The sequence below is a fragment of the Rhyacophila brunnea genome, unplaced genomic scaffold (assembly GCF_057557595.1).
Source record: "Rhyacophila brunnea isolate RB1 unplaced genomic scaffold, BYU_Rbru_1.0 scaffold_2, whole genome shotgun sequence".
Classification (NCBI taxonomy): Eukaryota; Metazoa; Arthropoda; class Insecta; order Trichoptera; family Rhyacophilidae; genus Rhyacophila; species Rhyacophila brunnea.
In genome coordinates this window covers 5,375,709-5,392,543 of record NW_028232859.1, presented here as the reverse complement: position 1 = coordinate 5,392,543, position 16,835 = coordinate 5,375,709, and the positions used below count along the sequence as shown (strand labels likewise).

Sequence of the window (16,835 nt, the reverse complement as noted above, 5' to 3'; positions counted from 1 at the left end):
ACAATAATTGTGATTTAATTTATTGTCTCACTTTATTTTTACGCAACTCAGTACCAGGCGGACAAATTCCATCATAGTTTCCATGGACGGTTCGAAAATGTCTTTCAATGTCACCTCTTTTCAGAATTGGTACACTCGAAGTACAATACAAATATATTTTTCGTTTGCCATAGTGAAAAAATCCTCTTCCCATTCATTATAATAGTGATTCTTTGGTTTTTTGGCAAACTTGTTGGAATGACACATATGGGCAAATAAAAAATGAAATATAAATTGTAATGATGATGTACGTACTCGTACGTTCAATTTTAAATAATCTCCAATGTTGTATATACGCTGCACTCACAAAAAGATCCGTCTGTTAACTAAACAAAGTTACAAGCAGCATTGCCGTGCATTCCGCTGTCGATTCGGTGCACTTGACGAGGGAAAGAGTGCGGGCCGGGGGGGTATAGTAGTCGAGTGAGCGGCAAAGAGCGCACTGCGGACGCAACACTGTTGCAATTTGCAAGGAGCGGTGACTGTGAGTGAGATAGGTGAAGTAAGAGAAGAGATTAGAACTAGCAGATTTTAAGAGCTGGAACGTCGAGTAGTTTTGACTCGTTTGAACAAGAAATAGTACAATATATTATTATGTCCGCGATCGACGCACTGGGCACAAAAATATGCCAGATATGGTATAAGCTAAATGGTAGATTTTGTGTGTCTAGATAGTAGATAGTGTATAGATAGTGGATAGTGTCTAGAAACTAGTAAATCAAAAAATTAAGTCATAATTATTAACATTGCTTTCAGAAGAACAATAATATTAAAGAAGAATTTCGTGTTTCACAACTAATAATATAAGTCGTAAAATTAATGCAGATAAGAAGTTTAGTCATCATTTTGTATGCAGTATCTATTTTATGTATGCAAATCTGATATAACAATCCAACATTACTATGAAAACTTTAAAGCTGGTGTCGAAAAAAGCTAGATTTAACGCCATAAAAAAAATTGGCAATCTGGCGAAAAAAATGCATAGTTGGAAACGCTGGCTGTGAGGTGCATATATTATTCCTTTTTTAACTTTTATTTTGTGGTGGTAAAATTATGTATTTATTTATTCAATACCATGTTTGAATAAACAAATATATAGTTTTGTCGGATATTTTATTTTTAGTACTATTTCCACAATTTAGAAAACCAGTTTTGTTTTTATGACATCTTCAATTGGAGATGTAAAGACATGTGGAAATAAAGGAAACAAAATCAAGTGTTTGTCATTTCATTCTGTTGAATCCAATCTGTTGTTGTATTGCAATTATTGAACGATTCAGTGCATAATAATTGCACAACCCATTGGATCCATACGATAGATCAAATCACACACATCGGTTGAAAAATCAACAGGTAAATTTTACCTTACCCTGTGGAAGACGCGAGCACTCTAATTCGTATTTCATAGTGAACAACAAACCGAAGGGATTTATACAAACCATCTCATTATAATTAAAGTCAAATAGGTATACAATCTCATGAATAATCAATAGACATTTACACTTAAAATAATCCATACTTAAGTTAGTTCAATCCACAACCAAAAATGTTAAAATAGTATTCAACTCTGCATAATAATGTATGTACGTAGTAGAATGTAAGATTTCCAGTCAGTAAGTAAGCTTAGATTTCCGAAACCCGGCCTTCCTTATATAATTACAAATAAATTAAATTAAATAAAAAAATAAATAAACACAAATTATAATTGCAGTTTTGGCAAGACATTTTAAGATTAAGAACCCACTTGTACCTATCACATGTTGCCATTATATTATGTAGAAACAAAAAATCATTGTGCCCTTCTTCAGGCCTAAAGCACAATACAGTAAAACCTCGTTAATACGAATTCCATGGGACCGAAAATCGACAAAAAATTCGAATTACGAAATATGACATGTATGGGGGAAAAATATTAAAATTTCCGTTACAATTCTTTCAAATTAAAATCTGTGCAAATACCATGTGTATTTAATTAATCCATAAATTGAAGTTACAAGTAACTAGAATTATAGAAAAATATGATATATTTTTTATTTTTTCAATTTGTCAACACAATTATTGTTTGGCATTGGTTCTCTAGTAAAACTATGTGAAAATCCATTAAATAATCAACAATAACCTACAGCCCTGAAACATGTGAGTTATTGTTTTACCTTGGAGTGGAGTGCAGTTGTGCCTCTGATGACACCGCTGTGTGTCAATGGGTCATAAAATGTCAGGATTATTTTTATTACCTTCATAAAATAAGTAATTTTTGATGTTTTAAGAAAAGTGTCACAATTTTCAATGACCGGTTCATGAAATAGTATACTTTATTACGATTTATTGAATATTTTTATATGCCAGGACTCTGAAATCATTTGGAATTACGAAATTTGAATTAAAGGTATGGTTTTATATGAAAATAATGTTCTTTTTTGCGAAAATTTCGAATTACAGCGAATTCTGAATTATCAGTGTTCTTACTTACTAACGAGGTTTTACTGTAGGAGTGGCCGTGCGATGCGCGCAGGACACTCTCCGCGTTGCATGCGCATCACACGGTTGCTCACAGTATGTATGCTCTGCCACTTTCTTATGCAATTATAAATACAGTGTACACAGTATTCAAAGACCATGCATGCATCATTAATGCAAATTAATTTAGCATTTAAAAATTTACCAAAGGGTATACACATATTATACTCATGTATTATGGTTTTGAAAATGATACATATTTACTTATTATTGCAAAAACAAGATAAATTCCAATTTTTTCACAGAGACAATTAACCTTACGTGATCGTAGGTATCTTAGTATACTTTTTACAGGTATTTATTATTAACCACTGACATTACCCATAGCATTCATACTCAAAACCCGAACACACAAAAACAACATGTGAGTTTGACCCAGCTACGAGATTTCAACCAGCAACCCACCCACAAGGGGCGGTCATTATAGACAGTTTTCAGTTATTGTGTAATAAAAAAAAATGTGGTTGATTGGAAATAAGTAGGCAAATTTAATAAGTGTTTGAAAAAACCCCATCTCCCACAACTGAAGCAATATGTAAGTATTTTATTTTAACCCATTGGCGACCGACTTTATTTTTGTACATAGAGTACAAAATTGACTTAAATTATCAACATAAATAAAAAAAGGATCCTTTAATATGATTTAAAAAAGAGAAGAAAAAAAAATATTTAAAGTGAGATAGAGAGGTTGAAATTTGAATAAATAAAAACTTTCATTTATTTTTCTTCAGAATTTTAAGTTTAGTGCTAAATAAAAAACCAATTACACCCTAAAGATTTTAAATAAACTGCTTGTATTATATAGCGTTATCTATTTTCATATGATAACACATAAAATATCTGAAAATTATTGACAAATGCTGTACTTTTCGCATTTCTAGCAATGTGTAATTTCGCAAACTTTTTAACAAAAATTACGAATTTTTGTTCCGAAACTTGAAAATACAAATGATAATTTGTAATAAAACTATTCCCTGTATTATCCTGTCTAAAATCGCTTCCTAGGTGGATATTTTAAAAGATTTGCATTCTTAACGCCAATAAAAAAAAAGCCAATAACCTTTGTGACACATATTTTTAAGTGTTTTCATTTTTTCATTTCATCATTTTATTCTGTGCAGTGAACTGTTTTATTAAATATTGGACTAAAGATTCAATCAACAGATGTCACAAAACGGAAAATAAAAATATATATTTAAAATGCTGTACTATTTTTTTGTATTATATTTTTAAAATCCAATATTTTATACCGGTTGGTAAGAATCCCTATTATCTAATATATTCACCCTGTAGCGAACCTATTGCTGAACACATTTAATACCAAAAATTTTCAATGGATGCCCTGATATAATGTAAAAAAGATAATTACAAAGTACCTGTTCTAACATGAGAATTTCTCGTATTTCGGCGCCAATGGGTTAAGAGATAAAGTTATAGAAAAATTCTACCAATTTATTTAGTATAAGAGTATAATTAACAGACTCTCTAAAGTATTGTTATAAAAATGTTAGGTTGATATTATATGAGATAGTGTTGTCCTCACATTATTCGAACATATGAAAATCATCATTACCGGCAGCCTTCTTCGCAGCGTAAAGATTTGCCTCTTCTTGCGCCTTGCCGATGTTTTTCTTATAGCGGATTCTCTTGTTGCCAAACCAATTAGACACCTTAACACAGAATAAGGTAAACACGGTTAGAATGAATATTAATTAACCAAGTGACACAACAATCAAGATTTCTTTTTAATTTATTTTAAAAATATTGATACAAGGCGGGACTCGAACCCGCATCCATCGGATTCCGGCCAATGTGCTTTTAGTCTTTTTAACATAACAAGCCATGAGGCTCAATGACTGTTGTGAAACAGTAGTGTGATAGTAGAAGTGAAACAATCAAAGAAAAACCCACTCTTTGAGAAAATCACATTATTAGCCTCACTGGAAATCAAGCCCGAAGCCACCGAATGAGAAGCCAGTCAGTGGCTTAAGCATTGGACTACGAGCTCCACTTTCTTTCTTTAAAGACTCCTTTGATGTACATACACAAAAGTGAAAAATAATTTTTTCCTAAATTATAATCCATAAATTAAACATTTCAAATGACAAAAATCCAGTTTCAGTATAATTGTGAAACTTGAAATGTTAATTTCCTGTTGCAGATATATTCTACAATAGTCGAAGCTTGTGATCATAATATTCTAGATATATAATCCTGTAACTGGCTCAATGTGAGCCAATAACTTACAAAAAGCGTACGTATTGTATCCCTGCATATAGATAGCACGTGAACCTGATAAGATTGCTAAGAACATTTATTTGTATGAAGCTTAAAACTTGTGCTGAGATTTATTCATTATATAAGAGATGTTTTGATGGCTTGCATTTATTAGAAGCCTCCAATTTGTTCAACAAAGAACCATCGTTATATATACATGAATCATATAAAATCGAAATAGTGCAAGCAAATAAATAGCCAAGCGCATCCACATTAGAGGTCACTATTTTCCTTTTATTTACAAATCATGCAAGTGCACATCATACCTTTATAATTTTTAAAGTACAGTAAAACCTCGTTAGTAAGAACACGGATAATTTGAAATTCGCCGTAATTCGAAATTTTCCCGAAAAAAAAGTCCCTTGAACATTATTTTCATATAAAACCATACCTTTAATTCGAATTTCGTAATTCGAAATGAACTGGCATACAAAAATATTCAATAAATCGTAATAAAGTACACTATTTCGTCGGTCCCTATTAAAAAAGTCGGATCTGAAATTTTGTTATTTTCGGATTATTACGTAAAAGTTATTTAAACTTTATACCACAATCACAGTTTTTTTTGTTTGTTTGAAAAAATTCGAGATACTCAAGTTAAAAATGACGGATCTACCGAGAGTGTCCGAATAACAATGTCGGTTCTTACCAACCGACATTGTTGGCTGGGCATGGGCGAGCAAGATGCGTCGGATCTGACAGTTGCTACTATGTTCACCGGACAGACGGATGTTTTTATAAACGTTTAGAAAAGTTTCTATAACCCGTATTTTTATTCATTATGGCAAGCAATAGGTCACAAAGGATATATTATGATAAAAACATCTTTGATTGCTCGTACTGAAAAATAGCATTTTGCAGATCCGACTTTTTTAATAGGGAACGACGATTTCATGAGCCAGTCATTGAAAATTGTGAGACTTTTCTTAAAAAATCAAAAATTCTTATTTTAAGAAAGTAATAAAAATAATCCTGATATTTTATGACCCAATTCGGTAGGCACATCTATGATCGGAAATAAAATTAATGAGAATAATTTTTTTTTTTTCAAAATTTTAGTATTTTTCCCCCATACATTTCATAATTCGTAATTCGAATTTTTTTTCGATTTTCGGTCCCATGGATTTCGTATTAACGAGGTTTTACTTTATCATTTTACGTGTGTAATCGTTATACATAAGAAGCAAAAGTTATCATTCACTGTGCATATGCATATGTATCGAACTGTGCAGAAACCACTGTAGCATGGAGTACATTTTTAGTTTGCTTAAGAATAATCAATCAAATGCCATTAAAATACATCTGAAACCATGGTCTAAGTAACTATAGAATAAAAATATGTGAGTACCTTTCACTGTGCCCTAACTTTTATTACATGTTAACTTTAGCAACGTGTTGCTCATTCAATTCGACCCACTTAATATCATTTTATCAAGGGCCCAATGCACGCACTGAAAATTATGATTTCTTGTAAATTGATTATAAATTGACTGATGGTGAATAAAAATTGATTTACAGTTTAAATTTTATATACACAATTTTTAAAATCATATTTTTGCATATTTTCAATTTATAAAAAAATAATCTCAGCTACCTACTGTTATGGGTCTTTTTAATCCTTTCCACGCGGACGGAACACCCATTTGTGCCCTCATTATTTTGCCATTCGATATAATTAGAATGTTATTTAAATATGGTAATTAAATAGTTAAAGTAATTTTATGTATTAACATGTCACATTTTCTCGGCTGGCGGTGGCTCATCTTAAATATAATTTATGACATTGCTTTTTGAGTAATAGAACAGTTTAACGAGCTGTGGAATTGAGCCTTTGTTAATAATCTATAATATAGCTGAAATAATGAACGACGACATATATATTTAAACTTTTCATGCAGTCTAGTTTTAAAACAATATTCAGTATAATTTTTAATTTCCTCCTTTACCAATTTGGTGTAGGGATCTGCAGGTAGTAGAAGTTTGAAGACCATCGCTTTAGGTACAACATTGATTAAGAGAAATACAAAAAAATAATTATAACCTGTGAAACGGTGATGCCACACTTTCTCGCCAATTCTTCTTTTGCTTCTTCGGAGGGGTAAGGGTTAGATAGGTGCGAGTAAAAATATTCGTTGAGTATCTCAGACGCTTGCTTGCTGAAGTTGCGGCGTTTGCGTCGGGCATCCAAGAATCTGAACACAAATTTATCAATACATATAATAATTTATTAATACACCGACAACATGCCATGTACATTATCTCTGTCTCCAAATGTATAATATATGGATCTACATATTTCAACCTCATTACTTAAAATTAAAGAAGATTTTTTTAATACCATTAGCTGACGGTACTTGATGGTGTTAATTGGGCATTTACTGTCGGTGATTGGACACAGTACAAAACACTGAAAGGTGAAACCCGGGTCGCAAAAAATGACTCAAACAGAATAGCACAAAACTTACTAACAATTAGAAGAAAAAAAATTGTATTAAAAGAGATTTTGTTTATAATTGAATGTATTACACACCTGGATCTCAAAATCATGACGGCCTCGCATGTTGACTGTTTCAATTGCATTTGAATAGAGCTGAACTTCTTATGGATTATTTGCACCATACGTTCGATTTCCTGTCACAAAATAAACAAATATTGAAAAAGCAGTACAATAGTCAATACAATTCGATTTATAAAACGTGAAATTAATAATATAAAAATTAGACTTTAATTTTGATTGTTGTGAGGAATTTCAAGTAATAAACTATGTACATGTACATACAAGCACATCAATACATAACTACTGACTGTAGTATCCATTGCTCTTGGAATCGGCTCGCACCCCCAACCAAATTATCCTGTATTGCAGTCATCATCATCAGCCTGAATCTATCCACTGCTGGATGATGGCCACTTCTCTCGGTCCTGTGCGTTGCGTTGCCACGTACTTCTGCAGAACTTTATCATTTGATCGATCCAGTGGCCTCTAGGTCTACCTTGCGGATGTTTTGTATCTTTTGGATACCACTGGATGACTAAATTTGTCCAACGATTGTCCTTTCTTCGAGCTATTTTTCAGCGCATTTCCATTTGAGGTTTTTAGCAAACCCTATTACATTGCAAACTTGTCTGTTCCCTTATCCACTCATTCCTCTTTTTGTCCTTTTGCGTTGTGCCCAGCATGCCCCTCTCCATACCACATTGTGCTACTCTAAGTTTCTGGATCTCTCTTTTACTTAGGGTCCATGTTTCACATGCACATGAGTTTACAGGAAGCACACACTAGTTGAACACTTTGCGCTTTAGGCACAGTGGGTGATCACTTTTAAAGACATTATTCAGGCGGCCAAAAGCACTTCAGCCTAGCTTTACTCTGTATTTTAGTAACCTCAGAAAAATGTGACAACAAACTGCATGGTAATAAATATGTCATGCGGAGCAAAGTCGAGACATCAGATAGATTGGGAAGAGATAGATTAATTTCTCAATGAAATGATCGTGTGGAAACAGTTTCCCGTCACATTATGTAGTTGGCGTTGTTGTCCTACGTTATTAACTGCACACAAATTTATGAGCAATCGTAAGTGCCTAATAAGTGTTCTTCATCATTGATAACAATTTTTCAATATGAGGTGTAACATAACTTGAAATTACCTACATAGCCATACACGCATACGTGCGATGTTTACACATAACCACGATAGTATTAATTGAGCTTCTTTTATCTATCTGGATATATCTGCTATACACAATTATGTATAACGGGCATCCAGACGTATACCTACATTAATATAGTAGCAATGATGACTGACCTTAGGGGTGATAGGTCTCGTACGGCTCTGTTCTCTGAGTAAGTTCATGACGTGTGTGGTGAACTCGTTGCAGGCGTTCTCGTACTTCTCCAGTTCCTGGTGATAGATCTGTCGAATCTGCGCCAATTTGGCACGGTAATCCGAGTGCTCGATGGCGTTGTCCGCCTGCCCTGTTCCACCTGCAAGAGATCCCTCAAAGACACTACACAAAGTCTGGCATTCCGGCGCTTCCACATCGCCTGCGCTATTACTATTCTCTCATTATACCTGATCGATCCTGCGAGCCGGGTGATACGACATGGACATTAGTTAAACCATGATAATAAAACACTTCCAAATAAGCACATTAATTAATGATTACTATTTTGTTTATCCATGACAATTATTATGATTGATATTGCAGAGTGGAACAGCTGAAATCCGTAACAATGAATTTCCTGGTCATATACAAGAAGTGCCTTCACCAGCCAATGTTTTTTTTGAGAGAAAATATTGAATAAGAATGGGCATAAAACATACATAGATAAATGGTCTCACTTAATTCAACAGTGCATAAAGATCGTGTACTTATTCTCACAGTCCAATAATAATAAGAATCCAAACATGCATTAATTTCGAATGATGGACCAACATTGATGTAAATTGACAGTAAAAGAGGAATTTAAATAATCGTTATCTTCTTATCAATTAATTGATTAGGTATTACAGAAACACAAGACGCTAGATGTCACGAATAAAGGAAAGAGGTATCGGGGCAGAATAAGAGAGTATGAATAGGCGGCACGTACACTCACCCCAGTCTGCCTGGGCGGCAGCACTGGCGCTGGCTGCTGCTCCGGCTCCCCCGCCCTTTTCAGGCCCTGCGACTCCCTCTGCGATCAGCATATTATCTAGGCGCATCAGCTGTGGGTCCGGGGGCTCTTCTTCTTGCGTGTTGCGCAGGGATAGGACTAAAATGAAATTGAAAGCTATAGTATGACTTCTGATATATTTGAAATGGCTGTCTGCCATCTTCTCCTGCCCTTGCCCTGGGCAGACTTCTGCGGAATCGAGAGGCACTTTTAATTTATTCCAAGTTTTGCAATCCACCTTAACGGCCCACATGCTCAGCGTAGGTCAAAATTGAGCTTTTATGGTATTTTCAGAGCATAACCCTGGAGATTCGTTAAACGTTGTAGATATTCTATTTGTTTAATTTTGAAGCCATATTATCCTTTATATTTATTTTAAACATTTGATGACTGCATAAAGTATTTTTATTATATAAAATAGTATTCTTTTAAACCTCTCACTCTAATGTTTTAGAATATAGTCATATTTCAGTATGTCAATGTGAAGTGGTGTTAAGATTTTTTATATTTATTAATTTTTAAAAGCATTTATAAAACCATTGCTAAAACTTATGTCGACATTATTCCAAATTTGACAAATGGGCACGATTTACACGTTTCAAGATAACTCTAAAGATACTGATTATAAGCTATGTCTTTGACCATTCAAATGTGATAAACATCCTGCGAATAATGTTTGCTTTATAATAATTATTGACCTAAGAATAAGGTAGTATTTTTTTGAAATACGCCATTTCTATTGGCATTTCCCAGTGGCTAAGCTACAACATACGGCCGTAGCCATAAATTGACAAATGAAGTAGGGAGTAAGATCATGTTAACGCGCGTGTTTGAACATGTACCTAACCGAAAAAAATATTTTTTTTAAAAACAGTACATGCTCAAACACGCGCGTTACCATGATCTTACTCCCTACTTAAGTATTAAGTATTATTATATCACACAACCATACACAATAATATACACAATTTTTTTTTTAATATAACAAACCAACAAAGAAACACCTGCCTAAATATCAAGAGTTTTTTTTGTAAACTATAAAGAATATAAAGTTTAGTAGTCGCGTTCGTTTCAAAGCAGAAATATTGTGACACCCCTGGAACGTCGCACGTGGCAATTTGTCTATTTTTAACTTTAATAACTTTGCAAACGAATCTCTTTTGTTCTAAATATGATCTTGACAAACATGGTCTCGCTCTGAAGGTAAGGGCTCTTCTGGGATCATCGTGTAATTGATTGAAACACATCCTACAATCGTAGGCTTTTAATTATTTGCCAATTTCGAAAAATTTTACTCTTCTCTTAATTCACACCGATTATTACGGATGCCTCAAAATTTATTGACGGTTCACTGCATTCAGTGTCTTACATCAGTGGTCCCCAACCCCCGGTCCGCGGACCAGTCCATGGATCAAATGGTACCGGGCCGCCAGAGGAACATTAAATTATTTCCATTTTATTTACTGTGGTGTATTTCTCTCGGGTTTGGCAGGTTAACCAGGAGCTGAGAGACGTCACTACCTTAAAACTATTACAAAGAAGCAAGCTCAGGGTTCTCATTGATTTAACGTTCTAGTGCAGCAGTTTCCAACCTGTGGTACGCGTACCACCGGTGGTACGCGAAAAATAATCAGTAATGGCGGACATAAAAAGTAAAAAAAAATCAGTCATAAAAATAACATTTAAACTATTGTATTTTTTCTATAATTCATAATTTTAATTAATAATATACAGTACAGTTGTTAATAGTCGATGATCGAAAATCCAACAATCAATATCGTATTTTTGGAGTGCACTTTTAAATTTAGCGCGTTAGCTATCAGTAACTTGAGATGTCGCCGTCACTGTTATGACGTAATTTTTTTTTAATAAAAATTAGTTGTTAAAAAAAACTTCTTTAAATGTCCTAGTTTTGAATTTCGACAAGAAATGAGCTTCGGCACCTTTTATTAAAAAAAAAAACATTGTGATATGTAAAGTTCAAATGTCTCATTTTTATCAGAAAAAATAAAACCTTTGGTATTTTTTTTTAATTTAAATAAATTGAGTTCTGGGATATATAGTCACACTATAAAATTTATAATGCAAATAAAATAACAAATTTCTCGAAATAAAATCATTTTTACGAAGTGGTACAATTAAGCGTAATGTACAAGTGGCACGCGAGCAAAAAAAGGTTGGGAAACGCTGTTCTAGTGAATTAAAATATTAAATCACTTTCTATTAATTTTTTGGTGTAAATGTATTTTATTTTGAAGGCATGTTTAAACACAATTAAATTAAAATTATTGAATCAAAACAATCTCAAATATACAATCAACGTCTCCCCCTCAGCAGGCGGTAAAATTATCAAATGTTGACCGGTCCGTGGCGATTAAAAGGATGGGGACCACTGTCTTACATCATATAATACACAAGATGAAGATAAGTACCATATTGTCACATTTATTATACTAGATTGGTGGTACCTACTCATATCATTATAATTATGTACAATCGAACTCGGTTATTACAAGGAAGATGGGACCGACTGAATTTGCTCGTTATAAGCATTACTCGTTACATAAGATTTTTCGCACCATGTTCTATTTAAGCATAGAACATAAAAAATCTGAAAACCATCGTAAAAATCCCCCAAACAAGCATGGCATTCACAAAAGAAGTTGTTTATTATAATGAACTCTGGTAGGTACCTACTGACTTCACAAAGCATGAAATTTCAACCATATGCGTGGATACTTTCAATATTGTTGGCGAAAACACCAATTAGGTATTTGGTGTCTAGTGTCTAGTGTCATAAACGTAATTTGATCCCGGCGGCATCGGTCTATGGTCGGATTTTATTGCTTAGGGTTGAAAATGTTTTTAAATGATCCACACATTAACAGTTTTAAGAAAAAATTTGGCAATATTTTAGCTCGGTATATACGATAAGGAGCTCGTTATAAAAGTGAATAAATGTACGGAGAAAATCATAAGCTAAAATGTTAATGAATGTTTCCTCATTACATCCGAGATCTCGCCATGTACGTGATCGTTAGACACCGGATATCTGGAGTCCTTTTTTTTTTGGGACGGACTCGAATATTACAACATTTTTTAATTAAAAAATGCGTTAATAATTTATGGAACCTATGTTTTTCAGAAAAATAAGTTGTACGATGTAGTAGGTACAATGAAATATGAAATAAATGATATTGATAATATGTGCAAGAGACTTTATCGATACTTAATTATATAGAAACGCTGCTATTAGTAGGTAGATATACTATACTATTTAGAGAAATTAATGAAGCGCTTACGTATAGAGTGGAAAAATTAGTTGTTAATAGTAATATCTATAATATTTAATAATATTCCACTTTTTATATACATACCTATTATTGTAATCAAAGTTTAAAATTTCTACTAAACTACTTTTATTTTCACTATCAAATAACAAATCACACTTGCTCCCATAATGAGGACCTGACAGCTAGTGTATTATTAAAATCGTACCAAATCTGAATGATTTCGTATATTATGTTGATACTACGAAAATATATAATATGAAAACATATTATTATATTATATGGATTTATGGATGGGTAAAATGGGGAATATCGGACCTATGTGGTTAATGAAACCCTTTAGAAAAAGTTTCGTACGAAAGATACTTCAAATCGTACTTTTGTGTTTCAAGCAAGTGGTTGGACATATTGAGATATTCAATTTTAATATATAGGTACTGATGTTGTAATGTTTTTTTTGACATTTTATAGGCCATTTTCAAAAACTTTATATTCATCATGCAAAATATGTAAGTACATGCGTTTTCTGTTAATTGCTACTCCCTAATACTATAAATTATATATCATAGTATTATTTCAATGAAATATATAAACCCGATATAATTATTTATTTCGGAAGTTATCAAAATGATACAATCATAATTAGTCGACATTGATACATTGTGTATATATAGTACCTAATACCATTGATAATAAATTATTTTATCAAGAAAATATTAGATATAAATAGGTATAACACAGTTGCAGTGCCTACCATTTGCCTTAACAAGTTGACCTTGGTTCTAATAGTTCATTGATTTATCCAATCTGGGAGTTCACACATGAAACTATAATTTGATGTTATAGTAATATGGTAGAAAAAACAAAAAAAACTTAACCTGCGCGTTTGTTAACTGATCTACGTATTTTCTTAAAATCCGAGATCACTTCAGTTTTAACGATTATGGATTATAGCTTAAAATTGTTTATTTGTTTTTATTTAGTGAGTAGGTATATTTTGTGATATTTCACATTAGCTGGTTCCATTGTTTACGGGAAATGACGATTTAACGGGCTTACCTATTGAATGTATTAATAGTATGTAATATATTCATTACGGGTTTTTCACAAACACTTCAGATAATCAAAATTTGTTTTTTACTTGATCCTTTACTAATAGGTAAGAAGGTTTTAACAATCTTTTATTATGTCAATGTGCATTTACGATCGGTGAGTGCGCATAGTGCACGAAGAAGCCATAAGCCAGAAGGCATAAGCCGGGTCGTAAATAATGACTAATAGAATACCTAGTACAAAACATAAATCAATTAGAATTTATTGATTAATATTTTTGCCACTCGTACCCGTTAGATATAGGGACCATTATACCACTTTCCTCTAGAAGGTGTATAAGGTACTTTTAAACACTTTGTACATTTTGCATTTTTGTTTATTGTTATTAAATCTTAGTTGATATTATTCTTTTGACTTATTAACTTAAAAATAACAACAATGGATGAAATATAATATTCCTAAATATTATAATATGTCACATATATAATATTGTGTAAGTATATAATATATAATTATCAAGCCTCGATAGCGAAGGCTGCGTGACTAGCAAATGCACTTACGACCTATGTAAACCTGCCGCTTTGTAATTTTATTCTTGTAAATCCACGGTATTATAGATGGTTGCACTATTATATCTAAAATGTAAACATAAATTTATATGCAATATTGGTATATACTACAGCTGATGATGATACATACTATCGTATGGAAAATAATTCATTTTTAAGTTGTGGGTTTCTTGTACGTATCATGCGACAAAAGCAATAAAATCGTCTTCAAGTTTTTGTCATTGGTCGGGAACCTTTTTTGATACATACACCTACGGCAGGTGAATTTTAAACACAGCAAATTTTTCACAGTTTTGAAGTTACGCTATTTCTTAATGTATATAAACCAGTCATTTAATAAATAAGGACAAATATCACCAACAAGTTAGTTCAAGTAAACAATCGACTCCCACGTCCTCTATACTTAATTGACTTTTTATGCAATAATATGTACCTACCTATATTTTGTACTGTTATTCAATTGAAAATGTCCATTAGGATAAAATCGATTGAATATCAACATTATGGAATAAATGTGGAAAAAGTACGAAAGTACATATTATAAAGTGTTTTAATGAAATATGTATCTAGGTACCAGTCGTTTTATGTGATGAATAGTTCTTTACACTTTATAATATGTAAGTATTTAAATCAAATACATAATATAATCATATATCAGATAATTTCTTTTTAATAACAACATTTAAATATAATGCTAATTATGTCGAATGGCCACCTAATCGGCGCGCCTTTAGCGTACAATGTATTAAATGGGACGGCGGGACTTTTTTTAATGTTACACACCTACAAACTTACCTGTAGAATGGCCAAAAATGGAACTACGAATTACCATAGGACGCCATTTTGAAAATTTCATTCGAATGTCAGATTTTGTCCAGTTACTAGTCTTGATTGGGTAGTTTTCGACAATGGCTCCATTTTTTTTGTAGTACTTATTCCACTTTTAATCAATAAATTAGGACCGGTTTCATCCGCCTCAGAGGGACATTTTCAACTGAATCTTCCCTTGTTCGGTTGAAAATGTCCCTCTGATGCGAACGAAACCGGTCCTAATTTATTGATTAAAAGTGGAATAAGTACTACAAAAAAATGCGTTTTTTTAATTAAACAACAATAAATATTAACGTAATACAATCACTAAGTGAAAATCTGAAGTATTACATGGGACGGCGGGACTTTTTTTTAACGTTACACACCTACAAACTTACCTGTAGAATGGCCAAAAATGGAACTACGAACTACCATAGGACGCCATTTTGAAAATTTCATTCGAATGTCAGATTTTGTCCAGTTACGAGTCTTGATTGGGTAGTTTTCGACAATGGCTCCATTTTTTTTGTAGTACTTATTCCACTTTTAATCTATAAATTAGGACCGGTTTCGTCCGCCTCAGAGGGACATTTTCAACTGAATCTTCCCTTGTTCAGTTGAAAATGTCCCTCTGATGCGAACGAAACTGGTCCTAATTTATTGATTAAAAGTGGAATAAGTACTACAAAAAAATGCGTTTTATTAAATTAAACAACAATAAATATTAACGTAATACAATGACTAAGTGAAAATCTGAAGCAATATTATATTGCAAAACCTTTAGAAGAATGCAATTACGGCTTACGCAATACATAATATTATAATAGTAGGTTCAAATGAATATTTTCAGGGATGTCTCGCATCTTCAGATGTACGCCACTGGTATTTTGAAGATGAAATTTCTTACGATCGATTTGATGAAATTCTTCAATGTCAATAGTTTATAATCAAATAGACCAGTTTGGGCAGAGCATCCTCAAAATACTTAAATATCTAAAGAAATAAACAAGTAGGTATGTGACTTTTTTATCGATATGTAGGTACGGTATTGTTGCTTGTAATACTAATAGGTATCAATATGATACATTTAGAACATAAAACGGGTCAGCGGACAAAATCTTCCAATATTTGTATTTATATTAGTGGTAGGTACGCAAAAGCTATTCGATATTTAATTATGAAAAAACATATTCTACACGCATTTTATAAAAATGGTTTACCATTACTTACCTGCAATAAAACAAACCATCAATTTTGTAATGCGATCTTTTTAATTGCATTTTGCGAATTTGAATTCGTTTGTCGTAGCCGCAAGTCGCGTTATAATATTGGCAAGACGATTATCTTAATTACAATAATTACCATCGCACCTGAGCTGCCAGAAAAAACAACTGACAAATTGTAGAAATCCATACTAAGAATCATTTGGGCAAAAGTCTCCTTAGGATATTGGATTCGTCCACCATTTTAATGTGTTTTTTTATGGGTTGACGGTTAAAAACTTGAAAGATCCGGCCTTTAGTGATCGTAATAACCGAGTTCGACTGTATTGAGATATTATAAAGAAGACAATTTGAGCTAACTTAATATAAGTTTTGCAAGTTAATGGTTTTCCACATT

The 16,835-nt window shown here is 32.6% G+C and overlaps 1 protein-coding gene across 4 annotated transcripts in view; it reads right to left on the bottom strand.

Moving 5' to 3' along the window:
- The window catches only part of exd (PBX homeobox extradenticle), a 30,174-nt gene that overhangs the window by 11,155 nt on the left and 2,184 nt on the right, over positions 1-16,835 (bottom strand). Inside the window, exons 2-6 of one of the 4 annotated variants that reach the window (XM_085947066.1) lie at positions 9,431-9,592; positions 8,643-8,821; positions 7,364-7,464; positions 6,875-7,025; positions 4,100-4,226 (exon numbers count right to left, since the gene is read on the bottom strand). In XM_085947066.1, coding sequence (XP_085803192.1) covers positions 4,101-4,226; positions 6,875-7,025; positions 7,364-7,464; positions 8,643-8,821; positions 9,431-9,592 — 719 coding nt within the window. In that variant the 3' untranslated portion in view covers position 4,100. The remainder of the gene's footprint in view (positions 1-4,099; positions 4,227-6,874; positions 7,026-7,363; positions 7,465-8,642; positions 8,822-9,430; positions 9,593-16,835) is intronic. The other 3 variants (XM_085947067.1, XM_085947064.1, XM_085947065.1) reach the window with 3 other exon arrangements.